Source organism: Rhinolophus sinicus, chromosome 12 (assembly GCF_057876585.1).
Source record: "Rhinolophus sinicus isolate RSI-liver-muscle chromosome 12, RSI-T2T, whole genome shotgun sequence".
NCBI lineage: Eukaryota > Metazoa > Chordata > Mammalia > Chiroptera > Rhinolophidae > Rhinolophus > Rhinolophus sinicus.
The window spans coordinates 56,870,724-56,888,892 of NC_142512.1; the positions used below are offsets into that span (position 1 = coordinate 56,870,724).

General features: G+C 55.2%; 1 protein-coding gene across 1 annotated transcript in view; it reads right to left on the reverse strand.

Annotated features, from left to right (window-relative positions):
- Nucleotides 1-1,007: 1,007 nt before the first annotated feature.
- Nucleotides 1,008-18,169, reverse strand: part of NPLOC4 (NPL4 homolog, ubiquitin recognition factor) — a 47,708-nt gene continuing 30,546 nt past the window's right edge. The window contains exons 13-17 of the mRNA XM_074320324.2: nt 11,762-11,833; nt 9,188-9,283; nt 8,008-8,124; nt 6,472-6,574; nt 1,008-3,241 (exon numbers count right to left, since the gene is read on the reverse strand). Of these exons, the coding sequence (XP_074176425.1) occupies nt 3,084-3,241; nt 6,472-6,574; nt 8,008-8,124; nt 9,188-9,283; nt 11,762-11,833 (546 nt within the window). The 3' untranslated portion in view covers nt 1,008-3,083. The remainder of the gene's footprint in view (nt 3,242-6,471; nt 6,575-8,007; nt 8,125-9,187; nt 9,284-11,761; nt 11,834-18,169) is intronic.

Consider the following 18,169-nt stretch of genomic DNA (forward strand, 5'->3'; position numbering starts at 1 on the left):
CTGGGATGGACATGTGAGGGTGGCACTTGTAGTTGGCCCATTTCTGCCCTTTGGGCAGGAAAGGCTTCCAGGTGCTGGGACAGGGAGGAGCCCAGGGGATGAGGAAGACCAGCTCCCACTTGGCCTTGGAATTAGGAAGTGAAGACACGCTCCTTTCGTCTCGCTGACTCCTCCCACTCCCACCCAGGGCACAAGTGTGTACAGGCTCCAGCCCTCCTGGCCATTTTCAGGGCTAATCGGCAAAGGGGGGTGGGACCCCGAGTTCTATTTCCAAGCAGTACACTCCACTTGCTTGACTTCTTCGGGAGGTCTGAGCACCTTCTCACTTCACAGAACTGGTATGTTCAGCAGCCTGAGGCGCACCCAGAGCTCAGCACAGCAACACCTGCACCCAGCAGCTGTGAGTGTGAGCCACACTGCTGTGAAAAGTCATCACCTCAGGGACAGGGCGGGAGACAGGCTCTGAGGCCCACCCACAAGGCCCTCAGCATCAGCAGGTGGTGTTTGATCTTACACTCGTACACCTGTTCAGGGAGCAGTGAGTGGCCTGCCGGACAGTGGTACTGAACGTGTGTGTGGAGGCTGGGGGCAAGGTAGCTCAGGCCAGGCAGTGTCACTTCTGGCTTCACTCCCACGCACCTGTGCAGCCTGGGGCTCCTGGACCTCGTCCCTCACCTGCTGCCTGGCCACATGCGTCTGTCCCAGCACGCAGAGGCCCAGGTGCAGCCAAGTGGCCGACAGGCAGGAAAGGCACAAAAAGGGCACCCTAGGGAGGCCAGGCCCCCTTCCACCCAGACCTCCCACTGGAAGCTCAGAGCAGGGGTGCCTGGGGTGGGGGGATTATCTACCCTTCAATAGTCAAACATGTCAGCGGAGGACAGTGACACAATGAGGTGAGGAGAAAGTGGTCACCTAACACAAAGGAGATGCGAACTTGCCCTGCAGACAAAGAGCTGAGGGCACAAGGAGAGGCCTCAGGCCCAGAACGACAAATGGGGAGCCCGGCATCGCTTCAGGTGCTTTTATTAGTCGCACTGCAGGGCCGGAGGCCAGGAAATGCTCACGCAAGCCCGGCCGACGCACACCCTTGAGTCCCCAGCAGAGCCGAAGCGGAAGCCCCGGGAGCAGACTGGTCAGAGGCGGGCGGGCAGCAGCTGTGTTCACCTGAACAGGTGTGCACTCAGCCACCCTTGCTGGGCTACGGCGCCTGGTGACATGAGAGGCTGTGTCCAAGCGAGGGCAGGTAGGAGGAAGGTGGGGCTGGGGGGCCCCCTCCTCTGCACAGAGGAGGCTGAGCTGCCTGGGCCCAAGCCCACCAGCTGGCAGGGCACTCCCATACCCTTTACTGAGCTCAACTCTTTGGACAATAAAATAAAGTGCATTACTGAACAGAGTGACTCAAAACCAGAAGCAGAGAAATCACGCTTTTTCTTTAGCTAAAAGACAGAAGGAAACAAACGAGTGGTGCAGATGCCAGAACTCGAGAGAGAATGCTGGCGGAAAGGAACTAGCTGGGTGGATGAAGACAAAGCAAGCGGCACCTCTGGCCTCCCCGGGCACTGGGAAACAGGCCACGCACAGGGCCCACCTGCAGCCTCATGTATGACCGCAGGGACCAAACGACAGAGGCCGGAGCTCCAGCCAGTGCACCTGGAGGTGCGACCAGACAGTCCTCAGCAGCGGGCTGTGTCACAGATGGGCTGCTCTGGCCCTCCTGCTCCCTGGCTCAGCTGCTCTGCTGTGGCCCTAAGAGCAGACCAGTCTGTGCCGGTGGACGTGGCAGAAGCCAACACCCAGTGCGCTCTGCACAGGCCAGGCCCGCCCCGCCCCGGGCAGACATGAAGGCCCCGAGCATACTGTGTCTGGGCCGCCTCTCCCATGGGTTTGGGGCTGCTCGGAGACACAGCTCTTGTTAAGGCAAAGAGGCATCAGCATGCCTGCAAGTCCCTGGGGTAGGACCCGAGTACAGCCCAGCCAGAGGAAATTCAGGGAGCCCAGAGCACATGCGCAAGGTCTGACCACCACCCAGACCTCACACCGGCAGCACAGTGGCCACTTTCCAAGGCCCCCACAGCAGACCCAAGTGGCCTCACAACAGGTCAAAAGCCCCTACTCCCTCACCCAGGCCTGTCTCAATGGCCAAGTCACTGTGCCACAGGCCAGGGGCTGGATGGGGCCACGGGAAAGAACTGTGTATGGGGCGAAGGGGACCAGAGCTTCTGGTCCTGGGCAACCCAGCTCACCCCATGCAGGCCTGGCCAGCGGTATTGGCTGTCTGGAGGGGCCGCCTGCCTGGTGGGAGCCACCGCTGCGCTCCTGCTCGGACGGCCCATGTCTGCAGCTGCCAAGGCTGGACAGCTTAGCAGAAAAGGTCTCAGGCACTGAGGTTTACTTCCAAGAAGTGACTGTGGGTCCCCGTCCACACTCACCCACCCTGCACACACCCACAGGGACTCACTAGAGGGAAGGAAGTGGGAACTAGTCTCACTCCCCTTTTATGCAGTTTTCATCTTAAAAAAAATAAATAAGTCTTCTGGGCAGGAATTACCGATAACTGTTATTACAACCAATGCCGACTTTAAAACGCCACCTGGATATCAGGTGGGGGCAGGAGAAGGGTAGGCAGCCAGTTAACCTGCAGACCAAGCAGATGGGAGGCCGGTGAGCCTGTGGCCGCTTTGTTTCCGCCCGACAGTGGCTGCCGGAAGGGGAGGAAGTGGCCCTGGCAGGCAGGGTCTGCCCCCGACCATCAGGGCAGAGGCCAGCAAGAGCCCCCAACCAAAACCATGGAAGGGGCAAGAACAAAAAGCATCCAAATGAAGGAGAAAGAAAGCGAGGCAGCAGCAGGTGCTCCTGCCCCTCCGTTCCAGGTGAAGTCAGAGGCGCCAGTCCTCCCAGCAGTGGGGGCTGGCACCAGAGGCGTCAGGGGAGGCCGCCCGGCCCCACAGGGGACTGGTTCTAGCCGCAAGAGCGCCAGCCTGGCCCCTCCTCCAGGGCAGCCACCCCCGCCCTGCCCTTCGGGACTGCCGGTGTGGGCACGTCTCAGCGATCCTGGTCAGAGAGGGCTGGGGCGGCCGGGGGCCCTAGGTCCTGGGGAGGCTGCACATCTCGCAGTGGCCGGTGCCCGGCTGGTTCATGAAGGTGCAGTGCTGACAGGCCCACATGGCGGCCGCGGCAGCGTGCGAGGAACCCCCAACAGCGCCGTACTCGTGGAGGCCGGGAAGCTGCACCCCAACTGTGCCTGTGGGCGGGGAGAGAAGCGAGTGTCCATCATTTCTGCACAGGATGACTCCCGCCCTCTGGGACTGTTCCACTCGTCGGAGTGAAAGTGGCCTCTGCTCTGGGCGCCAGCAGAGGCGGCTTGAGAGCCCGGCTGCAGAGCTGCCGTGTGCGGAGCTCCAGGCTGGCGGGAACGGCCACTGGCCCCGACCCCTTGCTGAGGCAGCGCTGCGTGAACACCCTCACTGCTCACCCACCCCTCGTGCTGGACACCTGCATCATTGCCAGTGCTGAGCCACTGTGAACGAAGCTACCGTGAATATTCCTGCACAAACCTTTGTGTGCCTGTGTGTTTTCACGTCTCTTGGGTAAAAACCCAGGAGTGGGCCTGTCGGGTCATGTTCTCACTCTCACCAGGTAGCGAAGGTTCCGGCCACGGTCAGTTCTTTCATTTTAGCCACTCCAATGAATGGCAACGGCATCTCATTTAACTTGCACGTCCCTGATGACGAATGTGGACCACTGCTGTATTTTTGTGAAATGTCTATGTCTTTTGCCCAGTTTTTACTCATGCTCTTTCCCTTTTGATTATTATCAACATGCAGAGCTCTCGGGCGGCCGGGTGGCTCAGCTGGTTAGAGCGTGAGCTCTGAACAACAAGGTTGCCGGTTCAATTCCCACATGGGATGGTGGGCTGTGCCCCCTGCAACTAAAGACTGAACACGGCGACTGGACTTGGAGCTGAGCTGCGCCCTCCACAACTAGCTTGAAGGACAACGACTTGACTTGGAGCTGATGGGCCCTGGAAAAACACACTGTTCCCCAATATTCCCCAATTAAAAAAAAAAATGCAGCGCTCTCTATATAGTCATGTGCCACATAACGACATTTCGGTCAATGATGAACCCACATGTACGATGGTGGTCCCATAGGTTACAAGGGAGCTGGAGATTTCTGTGGCCTAGTGACTTCGTGGCAAGCATGACGTCGCAGCGTATTCCCCAGGTTTGTGGGGACGCTGGCGTCACCAGACCCACTGCACTGCCAGCCGTGTGACTGCATGACGACACATTTCTCAGATAGTATCCTGTCGTTAGCGGCACATGACTGCACGTTACATCCCACGTCATCTACACGTATTGCAGACATTCCCTCCCAGTCTGTGCCCTGACTTCATCTTTTTAAGAGTCTTGTGATGAGCACAGGGTTTCATTTTGATAAAGTCCTACCAGACAGTTATTCGTGGTCAGTGTTTTTCTCTGTCCTACCTCAAGGTCCTCAAGATGGTCAGCTTGCTGTCGCTCTAGCTTTTACCTTGACGTCTATGACCCATCTTGAGTTGACTTCTGTATGTGGTGCACATCGAGGAGGTCAAAGTCTGTGTGCTGTTTTTCAAGGTGGTCTTCTCAGCCCTCTGCGCTCCCGGAAAAATTGTGTAACCACTCCCACCCCCCCAATCCGAAAAAGAAAAAGCCTGTGGGGATTGTGATTGGGATCGTGCTGACCGATTTGGGGAAAACTGACATCTTAAAAATAATATATTGAGTCTCTCAATCGGAAAGATGATATTTCTTTCGATTTACTTAGTTCTGCTTTTGGCAAAGTGTTAGCTTTCAGCAGGGAGCTCTCACATGGCTTCCACTAACTACCCGTAGGTGTTGCACGTGCTGTGGTGCTGTCATTAATTTGTCACCAATGCCATGCACAGTAATTTGAGCTCCATGAGTAGAATACCTGTTGATAGGATCTGACAATCACATAACACACTTGGCAGCAAAGTGAGTCACGACCACCTGGAGCTCTCCAAGCAGAGGCTGTGTCACCCTGCTGCCATGGCACTGACGCCGGACCCGGTGCGGGTTTCCACTTCCCCCGTTTAAACATGCGGGGTGCAGCCCGTGGGCCCCAGAACCCATGGGGCCGCTAGCTTTAGGTTATTGTCTAATGGGGATGGCAAAGACATGCCAACTGCTCAGACTGGAACTTCTGCGGATCTAGTTTCCATTTCCCCAGCCGACCTCCTGACCGACCCGTCCTCCCTTCAGGCCTGCAGGGAGCTCTGGGCCTCTCGGCTTCCCTGTGTGCAGGCCCTTCTGGCACTTCCTGGGTTGGGGGGTGGGGGGGGCTCCAGAACATGGAAGCTGCTATAATCAGTTTCTGTGTGAAGGATCCCAAAACAACATGGGGGCGGGGGGCGGAGAGCCCCCTACATGGGGGTCATACCAGGTGCCGATGCCACTGGCCAGAAGCACCCTACTGCCCTCCCCAAGGACACGAGGCTGAGCTTTATTTTAGGGAGTTTGGTGAGAATAGTTTGTCATGTCTCTTCTGGAACATATGAACAGCATTCAGAACATCAGGGCAGAACACATGGCACACAGAGTGGCCACACTACTGGTTTGTCCTTCAGAACTGGGTGGAAAGAAAACTTAACAAGGAGCACAACACAACCGAGGCTCTGGAACCCACAGAGCTCCCGGGTGTCTTAGTGTCGCGAGAGTGAGGACGCTCAGGCGGCCGCCCTCGGCTCACATCCTGTGGAGTTTCTGCTGGGCTAATTTGGGCTCTGGTACCTACCTACTAGATTGAGAAAACAGTACAAACTTCTCAAACACGCATTTTCAAGGTTGTCTTAAAGGGCATGCCTGTCCTTTTCAAGCCCACAGGGAAGAGCACGCACAGCACCTGCCCTTTGGCCTCCCGGCTGCACAGGGCGGGCCGCATGGCGCCAGCAGCACGCAGGCACGAGACGGACGCGCTGGGAGCAGCTACCCCGCCGGCGGACAAGGCTGTCACCAGGATGGTGTGGTCACTCAGGCTCCCGGAGGTACAGAACCCCACATTCTATTCTGTAACTCTTTTCCCCTCTCAATCAAGAAATCTCTGAGGACTGGTGGGAAAAAGGGAAAAAGAAACGCCGAGGAGACCAAAAGGTCCCTGGGTTCTCAGCACATGTGTGAATGTGATCTCTGTTTATCTAACACAGTGATTTTCCAATTGCTCCCAAGATGCTTGAACATTAGCATGCCCAGTACGTTGATGTGTCAAAATTCACAGAGCTGTGTACCAACGATCTGTGGTCCTGGAGCACGTATGTCACAGTAGTGAACACCCACGTGCCCTGGCAGGTCTGTCTGTGTTTGTCCGACTGCCCACGACTCCCACCAGGACGCATGTGGGGTCGGGTTTCCAGGGCATAATGACAAGTTCTGGAGCTGTGCCCCAGGGACGGAGGAAGGGGAGGCCACTTACTGCAGAGCTGCTCGATGGTGGCCCACTGCTCAGACTTCTTCCATGTCTGCGCGAGCTCCTCATTCCTGGTCCTCACGGCCTCCAGCAGTAAGCTGATGCTGTCCTGTGAGAAGCCATAAAAGAAGGTTCCAGCTCACTTTGCCTGTGATGGGCACACACTTGCTATAGGTTTTTTCCCCCCCTAACGTCATGACGTAACTTCAGAGGGAATTTAGAAAACCTGGCAGTCTGTCACTATGAAACGCAAAATGCCACACACTTCGGTCTATAAATAGAAGTGCTAAATTGAGCTAGGATTTAAATTCTGTCCGAACAGCCCCAAGTTGGCTATTGTGCTGTCTGTCACCGAGATAACAGAGGCTCCCACCCTTTTCCTGGGGACTCAGGTGGATGGACAGTCCACCCTCCTCCCTCACTCTACCCTCCAGCTTTTCTCTTTTCAATCACATCTTTAGAAACACACTCTACAGCCTAGGCCTTCGGGGGCAGAAGGAGGAGTGTAACAAGAGGGTTCCAAGCGTTCAGGGCACTCTCAGTGCCTACAGAACGTGCTTCTGATAGGTGACTGTACACCGGGAGCCGCTTGCTAGCGAGGATGCCCTGTTGTAGCGCCCGTCTTTCACCACCCGGCCCACTAGATGGGCTGCGACTCTGGGGCTGGAGGTGCAACTCTCAGGGCGTCACAGGGAAGGCAAAGCTGGGGGAACTCTCAGGGTGCCTGGTGTATCAGAAGGCAGTAGATTTGGGACAAAATACAGGCACAAGATAAAGCCAGCAGGATACAAGAAAAGCTACAGGCTGCCTGGCGGAGAAAAGCAGTGCGCCTCTCCACTCTGTTCTGTCACCTTTGGGGGAAGGTGCTGAGTCAGGGGTATCAGAGTCTCTGAAAGAAATGGCTACTTTCTCTCTGGTGTTTCTGTGGGTCCCAGGCAGAAAAAGGCCAAAGAACGGACATCCACGACCCGGCACCTGCAAAGGGCCTCCCGGCTGGACCCGCTGCCCCGCTGCCCACTGCCCCGCACTGCTCAGAGAGCAGCTGCCGTCTGGACCACTCGCCCTCTTGTCCCCCCACAAGGTGTCTCACAGTGCCAGCTGTGCACTCGGGGCCTGGCTGCTGGCCAACTGTGTGGACCACAGTGATAGAAGCTGAGCTGGGAGAGGGAGATGTCAGTCAAAAGCAGGGGCCGTGGTTCTGAAGCTGTTAGGACAGGCGTGTTGGTTGGATCTCGAATGCTTCATGCTGAGGGACACACAGCTAAACAACATCTGCTTCCCACATGGTTGTAACAAATGAAGGAGACCAGCCTCCGTCACAGAAAGTGGACACTTAAGTAAGGTGTCTTAATGCAAATGCTAAATGTGAAAAAAATTCGTCTATCAATAAGCCCCTTGTGAAAAGCTACAGACCACTGGACGTAAGAGGGGACTCGACTCAAGTCTCTGGCACGTGAGGAAAGGAAAGACCTCTTTACGCAGACCCCACCTGGGGACCACCGAAGCCAGGTGGGTGCTTCGCAGGCGCACGCCGACCCGTACCTGCAGAGGCATGACCTCGTTGGTGACCAGAAACAGCAGGAGGTGGAAATCCGAGATGGTATCCAAGAACACGGACGAGGTACTCTGGGACAAGTAGGTGGCCAAACTGTGGAAGTCCTGGTGACGGGGTGGGAGGGAGGAAATAAACACACAGGGCCAGACCCACAGCAGAGCCCTTCTCCTCCCAAGACGTAACTAAATACATTTCAGGCTGATAGACGTCTCTCTCTCTCTGTCTTTCTATAGCCACTGGCGGGGACCCAGGGACAGAGGAACACAGTTGAACAATAAGCTGTGGCCTCCCTCTCCCAGGAAGGTGACCCAGCTGTGAGACACATGTACTCAGGGACCATCCCTTCCCGTCTAGGTGCCTTGTTGACTTGGGGCAGCAGACACGGAGGAGGAGGAGGTGTATGTGTGGTGGGGAGAAGGCACTCACTATGCAACACGGACTCAAACCACGAGACTCATGGGTGCCACCCAGTAAGTGGCTCTGCACCTCCTTAAGTACCCCGAATGCCCAGGCAGATGGGCAGTGAGGAGACCAAAGTGTCAGAGAGGTTTTGTAAACAAACCACCAGCTTGAAAACAAAATCTCTTTACAAACATTCTTTAACCAAGCCATTTTCTACAACACCTGTCAGCCAATCAGACCATCTACGCGGCCCCCACAGGGCAGTCCCAGCAGTTCTGATTTGGCCTGCTCGCCAGTGACAGCAGAGGCCACGGCACCAGGAGCCGAACGTCTGTGGTCAGGCCACGGGAAGCTCCAAGCTCACACGGTGCCTGAGAAACGCAGCAGGCTGATAAGGCAGGGCTGAAGCAAACCGCGGAGCAAGACAGCTCCATACAGAGATGACGTGCATCAACAATGAAAAATTGTGGTAAGAGGACACGACGTGACAACTACATTTTGGGGAACAAAGGAAGTCAACTAAGAATGGTCCTCCCGGCCAAGCCGTAGGCCTGACCCAACTGGCGGGATAGGCCTTGGTGGTCATCTGTCACCCAGCTCTGAGAGGGGGTCAGTGATCAAGTGTCAGAGAAAAAGGCACAGCTGGGCTCTGCCACAGAGTAAGTCAGGGCAGTCTGAAAGCTGGGAACTTTGGAAAAGAAATGCTGGCACTAGATAAACAAGCAGTAGTTACTTAAATTACGTTTCTAGAAACAAAGAGCTTACCTGTGTTTCACCCAATACATCCCGGTTTTCAATAGGAAATGGATTTTGCGATATAGAAAAAGTATAAACTGGATCCTTTGGGAAAGTTGTTGTGATCTAATGAACAAAAAGACAAACCCATGACATAAATTAATTATGCTGTAAACAGGACAGCCCTCAACTGCCACCCCCCACCCCCAGCCCCAAGTTACAGCAGCTAGAGCCCTAATTAAGCCTTAGTACCACCCGAATGAAAATTCTGGAACTGACTCTGGGAAGCAAACTAAGGAATCACTCTGAATAATTTCTAAGATCATGGCACATGTGGGCAGCCTGAGGACAGCCACTGGGAGAGAAGACCTCAGAACCCAGGCTGGTTCCATGATATATAAGTCAAGTCTGCCTGCGACTGCCTGACGCACAGCTCCCATATGACAAGCCTGCCACACAGCTGATCTCTGTGGCCATGAACTCTGGGGTGACCATGGGGATAGCACGGAGGCATTTCAGGAGCTGACTGTTCCCATCGCGGTCTGGAGGGCACGTGTGAGTCAGCCTGAGGGTTCTGAGAGCCGCGGTGCCCTCAGTGAGCTTGCTGAGGCTCTGCTGAGTTCAGGGGCACTGCTCCGTGGGGCCAGGCTATGTGCAGGCAGGAAGAACCGTGGCCTCTGGGCTGCAGGGCACAGCTCCCACTCTCCCCTGGGGACAACTGGAACCGAGAGCCTGTGTCTGAAGGGAGCCTAAGGCCCTCATTGGCTCAGACATGCTTTCGTGACGACAGGGGGCACGTTACAGCTAATGTATCATCAACAGAAGCCACAGGAACAGTGTAAATGTGTAAGAATCGGCAGGTAGCTTCTCACTGCTCCTGGAAGAGCCCCCCCAAGTGGGAGTTGTCAGCCACCTTTCGGTTGACGCAGCTTTTCCTCTGCAAGACGACAACAGTGGCAGCAGGGTTAGGCAGCCATGCTGGTTCCTTTGGGACTATTTCTAATGAATGAAAATGTCACCTGCTGTTTTCATCCCCGCAGAGGCAGCGCTGCGCTGTGACTGCGCCAGCACTCTGAAGGCGCAGCCGAGCCTCGTGCTCCCTCGTGGACGAGGCCAGGGACTTGAGCGATGGGCCCGTCCAAGCTGCGTGGCTTGTCAGCCAGGACCCCAAGCCTCACTTTGTTCATACCTCCGCTAAGGCTGCCAGGAGGATAAATGCCCTCAGAGGCGAAACCCTCAGAGCAGCTGGTACCCACGGGCTCAGCTCAGCTGCTGTCATGACTCTAAAGACGGCAGAGGGCTGTCCACGCTGGTGAGACAGAGGCCTGTGGACAGCGTGGGTCCTCCCTATTGGAGGGCAGATATGGCCATGGAGCAGCACAGCGGAACACCTACTAGTAAGTAAGTGTGCAATTGAGAGAAGGGTGTGTCAGACCCATAATTGTCCCTTGGAGCGCTCAGTGCCAATCCGAGATGCCTGGGGGAGGGGATGCAGGGACCGAGCCCCTGGGCCTGTGCTCTACCTGCCCTCTCCCTAAGCGCCCTGGTCAGGTGTTGGGCCTGGGGCCAGGCGACGAGCTGAGCACACTTGTCTGGGCACATGCCATCGGGGGACTGCTCCAACATCGTCACCAAAAACAGAGCTTAGGTATCACATGGGGGGAATGTTCCCTCACCCATCAAAACAACTGAAACAATACACTAAGGCAAGAACTTAGATCTTTTATAAAAGGAGGGGTGGGGTGGCCACTGGGAGAGAAGACCTCTGAAAGCTGTCTTGAAATCATGCTGACGCCGCCTAAGAATGTGTTCCATCAATCTGTTTTCATCTTAATCACGCCCCAGGCAGCCTCAAACACAGATGCCTTTACGGAGCTGTCACTGGATGGAGCGCCAGTGCTCGGCTTTCTCCCAGGGACCCGCTGCCCCCAGTGCCATGGTATTTCACAGCCTGCATCACATGCCCACCCCAAGTCCCAATGCAGCCCGCATAGATCCTGGCAGGTGGCAGTTAGGGGACGAGCAGCTCCCTTCACCTCTGGGCGGAGCGCTGACTGCTATAGACGTGACGCGCTTCGCTCCTGCAGCCCGCACGGTCTTGCTCTGCGGCCCCCTCTCCGAGACCAGAGCATGCTGCCAGAGCTGAGACTCTGGGCACGCGCACTGGAGCCAGGGGCCTTCTTGGCCCCTGGAGTTCCACCCAGGAATCCACTGGCCCCTGATGTGAGAATTGTCACGGCTGTGTTGCCTGGGGCCAACTCCGACACAGCGGCCCGCCGTGAGCTGTGACCAGGGCAGCACCGCACACATCACCCCTGAAGCCATGCTGGGTCGCTGACCACCAGAGGCTGCTCGGCCTGGTCCGTGGTCCTTTGTTGTACTTTAGTTTGGGAGAAGTTAATCCCTCAGTTGTTTTTAAGGAGAAAAATAAAACACAACTGAAAGAAAAAGCCCTTAATATTGCGAGCTTTTCCAGGGATGTCCTGCGCTGGGCAGGGGGGCAACTGTCCAAGCTGCTGCCAGCCTCGTGTAGCCACCACACGGCTAGCAGTCCTGACCTCCAACTCGCCCACCGTGAGCCCAGGGGGGACGACATGCACTTACATCTATGATCAGATACTCCACGGGCAGGGGGCGGGCCAGCTGGGTGATCTCGTTGCCGAACTTGTCTATGTCCTGAAACAGGAAACAAAGGTGAGTGAAGGCGTGCTGACCAGCAACATGTCTTTCCTTCCACATGCTCGTCTCACCTTTTAAATTACTACAATTCTTGCTGAAGTGTATGGAAAGCAGAAAGGAAAATGTGCCTTTGCCCAGTGAATCCTCCTTCCATCATTGCTCGGCGCTCTTTGTGACGGCTATAACATGAGAAAGTGGCCGTGCTCCTGGCTGATGGGCTCTCGCGGGCAGAGCCCTTCCAGCCTCACCGCCCGTCCCTCTCACACTGCAGCCTGGCTCCCGCCACCTCAGGCTCCATCTGTGCCCTCTCCTCCTCTGTGAGCTGGCTCAGTCGCACGTCTGAATACTAATTCTTAATGATCTTACAGCTCGGAAAACCCGACTTCATGGAAACTTAACACTTGTACATTACTAAATAAATACACACAAAAATGAGTATATACACACAAACACACAGACACGGAAAGCCCCACCACCCACCTGTCAAAGTCTAAACTTGGTTTGCTTTGTCAGATGCATGGAACATAAAGTTTAATTATAGAGAAAAACGGCCAGCATATGTTCATTAATCATAAAATGACAATTAGATCTGATTTATGTCAAACATGCTGCGTTCAAACAGAGCTCCAGAAATAAATTCCTAAGAACCGATGCTTTTCATTAAAGATTCTGCGAGAGGGGGTCATATTTCCTATCTAAATCATCACTTAACATTATATAAATCATTACATTGAGTCATATATAAATTATATATCCATAATTTCCAATTACAGGGTCCGACATAAAAGTTTATGTTTATTAAGCTCTCAGACCGAATGGATGTCAAGCAGCTCTCCTTGGGGCGAGCAGAGTGATGCAGGACCCCCAGCACGCCACACCTTCCTGGGCAGCCCAGAGACCCATGCCATCTTTTGAGACACACTTCACAGGCTGTTCCTGAGGGAGACCAAGTCCGCTGCCCTCAAAGGAAATCTGAAGGCCCCATCTGGCCTTGTTCCTTCTGTTAAGAAATAAACATTTCTGGCCGCGATGCATCTCAGCTCACCCTCGCCTTCCCACACAGCTGCCAACAAAAGCTTGCCCTTCTGCCCTCCCAGAAAATAGTCTAAATCCACCTAACCCGTGATCTACGCAGGGCACCTTCCTGGCAACATAAGCTCTGTCTGTCTGCCTTCCTGCGAAGTGGGAATAACGCTCCCCTGTCTGGGTAGGAGTTGTCAGTCCCTCCGTGTGACAAGTGTGCCCTCCTATGCTTGTTTCTGCAGCAGTCAGGTTGGACCCAGCTTTCTTTCTTTCTTTTCTTTTTAATTGGGGAGGGGGAATAGGACTTTTTATTGGGGAACAGTGTGCACTTTCAGGACGTTTTCTTTTTTTTCCCCCCAAGTCAAGTTGTTGTCCTTTCAGTCTTAGTTGTAGAGGGTGCCATTCAGCTTCAAGTTGTTGTCCTGTCAATCTTAGTTGTGGAGGGCGCAGCTCAGCTCCAGGTCCAGTTGCTGTTGCTAGTTGCAGGGGGCACAACCCACCATCCCTTGCGGGAGTCGAACCGGCAACCTTGTGATTGAGAGGACACGAGCCATCCGGGAGCTCAGCAGCAATTCAGCTCAAGGTGCCCTGTTCAATCTTAGTCGCAGGGGGCGCTGCCCACCGTCCCTTGTGGGACTCGAGAAATCCAACTGGCAACCTTGTGGTTGAGAGCCCACTGGCCCCATGTTGGAATCGAACCAGCAGCCTTCGGAGTTAGGAGCACGGAGCTCCAACCGCCTGAGCCACCGGGCCCGGCCCCTGGACCCAGCTTTCTGCGGTTCTACCGGCTTCGACAGGGGCACCCCGAGATGTGAGCCGTTGAGTGGGTCTTAGGATCCCGGAAGCAGCAGTTTCTCATGGAGGACACATGGTAGGAGGCAGGTATCGAATCCAATCAAACTAAATCACCATTTCCAAAAATATACCCTTGCCCCTACAAGAAATAACCTGCAACAACTCACACGTAACTAGCCCATCTGGAATTCATCCTCGAATCTAATTAAGCTCTAAGAGGCAGAGACACTTTTCTAGCATCTGCTCGCTTTAATCTTCCCCTCCAGGGATTTTTCTTGTTAAAAGCTCCTCTCTCTTTTTCTGTGTCCTGACATTCTCTTACAAATTTAACTACCCAACTGTACCTTTCTGCTCCCCAAGAAGATAAAGGTGTCACACCCTCTCTTCTCCCCAGGGCAAAGCAGGTTAACTTCCATCGCTCCCCCACGCCTTTACTCCAATGGTTGGCCAGCCGATCCCCACCCTCGTTCCCATCTTAACAGGCAATAGCTTTGTATGAGCATCAGCAGATGCCAGCGGGATACCTAGGAGGAAGACACCATACTCTAAGTTTGGCAGCAGCCGGAGGATCAGTGGCTCTACCTCCACCTGGAGCAAGACACTGGGAGCGTCAGAAGTCGAGGTCCCTACTGCCTTACTACCTGCTAAGGGCCACCTCTGGAAATAGCGGCACCAGCATGGTGACATCAGGGAGAAAGCCAGGGCCTCCGTCTTTGAGAGTGTGAAGGCATGCGGGCCGCTGCCAGAATAGCAGCAAACTCCACGGATTGGGCAGCAGCACCTTGCTTTGGAAAAGGTGGATGAAATCCTGAATATACTGCTTTTCTCCTTAAAGAACTGGCGAGAAGGGTAACAAGTGACACAAGCAGCTTGACCTGCGACTTCACAGGATAGAACAAGAAAAACTCACAACTGTTTCATCAACCTTTAGGGAACAGTCAGGCTGATGAGACCCACAGAGTGCCTTTAGGTGCAAACACCCAGCCGCTGACATTTATCTCTGAGGCACTGTGGCGCCTGCGCCAGGCTCACCAGCATGAGCACACAACCACTGGCCACCCAAGGTGTGCTGAGGCTACTGAAGGCGAGGAAACGAGAGGTGCCCGAGCTCTGCCAGCTGGGGGGCAGGGCGGGGCAGGTGAGAGACCCGCCCGTCCACATCAGATCCAGGATCTCAGCACAACCCAACCACACTCCTGTGCAGGCACCACCCTGACAGCTGACCATGCTCAGCAAGACGCCACATCGCACTCAAGGGGAAGAGTGACAGCCAAGCTGGGGTAGCAGGTGCCAGTTCTTTCTCCTAGACTGGGTATCATGTTCATGTGTTGTTCAGAAGCTCTTTTCTTGTTGGCAATTTCTTGATTAATTGATCAACTTTCCTGAATAACGCAATAACCCCTGTGATGAAAACATTTCTTTTAAGAAGCTGAACAGTGCAGGGTGTTGCCCTAACATACACAACAGTGTATTGTGGAGCTGTAATAAATAAGGAAACAACGGGCAAATGGATTATGGATCTCAGTGTAAAATTAAGTCATAAAAGCACCACAAGAAAATGTAGGTAAGTAAACATGCACTTTTAGGGTAAAGAACTGTTTCCCATGTAAGTATGAAGACAAAGGAACACTGTATCTTTGAGATCAGAAAATATTTGGGTTCTTTGTATGAAAAGCACAGAGAAAATGATGGCCTGGCCTGTGTTTGCAACATGACTAAGGATTAGCATAGAAAGACCTCACCATGAATACAAAATGATGAACTACCTTACAATTAATTACCTAAGCACATGCAGGAGATTCACGGAGAAATCACCGATACCCACAGGAGACTCTCAATACCCATGGGAGACCCCCCTGAGATACCTACGGGAGACCCCTCCGAGGGCAGGGTCCCAGAGTGGGCTGTCTGGGCGGGCGGGCCGGGGGCAGGGCTGGTCTGCACACAGCTTTTCCGAGTAAACCATGCAACCTTCTTCGAGGGAATTTGGGAGAATGCATAAAACCTTTAAAATATGTGTCATCCGTTGACAAAATAACGCCAGTTCTGGGAATTTGTCCCAAGTAGTTTAGAGCACTCGCAGAATGAACTACGGATGGTCCACAGGGCATGTGGGGTAAGCGCCAGGCGCTGGGACAAACCCACGTGTGTGTGGCTGAGGGACAGGTGGAAATGGATGTGACGGCCGAGCCAGCAACTCCAGGGAGCGATGCCCCTCCTCCCGCTGCAGCCTCCTATCACCTCTTCCTGACTCCTCACACTGGCACCACACCTGCCCCTCGTGCTAGGAATCTGGCCCCCCCAGCCCCCAGCTGGGCCAGCCCTCTAAAAGCAGGTTCCCCGGGGCTGCTCAACACCCTCTCTGTCCTGGGAACAATCTCGGCTCCTCTCATCTACTTCCAGGGCCCAAATGTGGGCTTTCTGTGCAGATGACCCTGAAAACAGCATTCTCGGTCCCTACCGCGACTGCCTGACAGCAACCCCCTAGTGTCAGCATCTGAACCTCCACCCCACACACCCCAGCAGCTCAGTCTCACTGCACAGCTGCAGTACACACACCACCCAAACCACAGACCTGGCTCCATCCGGGCTCCTCCTGCAGCCCTGCATGGCCTGTAGGACTCGGCTCCAGCACACCCGCTCCGTCCCCAAAGGCCACAGGGGCAGACGGTGTCATCTGGATTAGGCATCACCTTCTCACCTACTTGGTTTTCAGCCCTTTCCTGCTGCGTCTCACCCTCGACTTTAGACCCACCTCACTTCTCACATCTGACGCCTGTGCTGCTGTGAAAGCCTCCTGTCTGCAGACCAGTCCTCACACACGCAGCCGGAACGGCCCACACCCCCCCCTCTCTCCTTCTGGCTTCCTCCCGCCCACCACACCCACCATAAGCACACGCAAGCTAGATGGAGCCTCTGGACTGTGGCCCCTGAGGGCTCCTACCCACCTGGCTGAGACTCACACTCTTCAGGTCTTGCGCCTGCCACACCACACCAGGCACCTCAACAGTCACCCAGACAGCCTGGGACAAGGGGCCCAGTGTGACCTGCTCACCGCGGGAGGCCCAGGACCTGGGCAGAACACCTGGCCCCTTATCTGAGTCTGGACCGAGGGAAGAGGCTACAGACCCCGCGGTGATGCCACTGGTAGCTTGCGTGCACCCCGTGTGCACAGGGGGCTGCAAGGACAGGTGCGGGCAGGCCTGTTTCCTTGCTAATCCACAATAAACACAAGCTTCATTTCTTATTAAAATGTCCCAGACGTTCATCTTTAGGAGACCTGCACTCCCGATGCACACGACACTCTGACTGTGACCCCAACCTAGAGGTCCTACTGCCTGATCCTGGCCGTCCTCGCCTCCTGCCTAGATGCTGGCTCCGCAACCTGCCAGCACAGTGCCTCCTGCCTCACTCTCGGCAGAGAACTCGGCTTCTGGTGAGCAACTGAACTTGCAGACGTCCCGTCCCCGCCGTCCTCCATCTCCCTCCCAGCTGGCACCTGGCTGCCTCCTCTCGATGCCCTGGAAGCCTGCCCACCACGCACCAGTCCCTCGCACCCCTGTCAAGTGCATCACTAGTCCCCTCCCTCCCTTCTCTCCTCCACCACCCATCACCCTGCACCGGACCGCGGCCACCAGCGCACATACGCAGGTTGTTGTCTCCTGTTAAAAACCCCAAACAAGAACGTGCCTTGGCCCACTTCCCAGCCAGCACTGTCACTGCCCCACTTCCCTTCGCAGCTTCAGCAGTGTCTGCCTGCCGCCTCGGTTCTTCCTAGTCTCCCCCTTACACCCATGTGACCATTGATGCAACCTGCTCGTCAAAGCCCTGACAGCCACACGGTGCCAACAACACCCCCATTCTGGACTTGAGGGCCATTTGACCAGGAAGCCCTTTCTCGGCCTGGCCTCCAGGCTCCCCACTGCTGCCGGGGAGCAGGCTCACGGAGCACCCTGGGCCTCACCCCCACGTTGGACGCCCAGGGCTGCGCGGGCACTCAGAGCTTGTCTCACCTTCACTCCCTGCCGATCTCATCAGGTTCCCAGCCCAAGTGCCATCGAAACAGCACCTCTGAGCCACGTCCAGGTCCACTTCACTGGGGAGCTGCAGCCTCCCCAGCCCGACCAGGACTGCGACCGCAGCACCGCACCACGTGCAAAGCTGCACGGGCGCACCAGCGCCCCCCCCCCCCCCCCCCGAAGCAACGGCGTGGCCGTCAGCAGAAGACTCCTTCAAGACATTATGATTGGGCTGCATGTGCACCACACTCACTTATTGTGTCATTACAATTTAAATATTTACAAGAACAGAGAAAAATGAGGAGGAACTGCTGCCTAACAGTGGTTATCGTTATGTATGTCTTCCTGCGGGGGTCAACTGTGCTACGAGGAACGTGACTCGCCGTGAGTCAGAACGGAGCACACGCGTGGTGTGCAGGGAGGACCACACTTCCCTCCCTGAGGGTCCCAGGGAGCCCGTGTGGAGCACTGAACGCCTCCAGCAAAGGCACACACA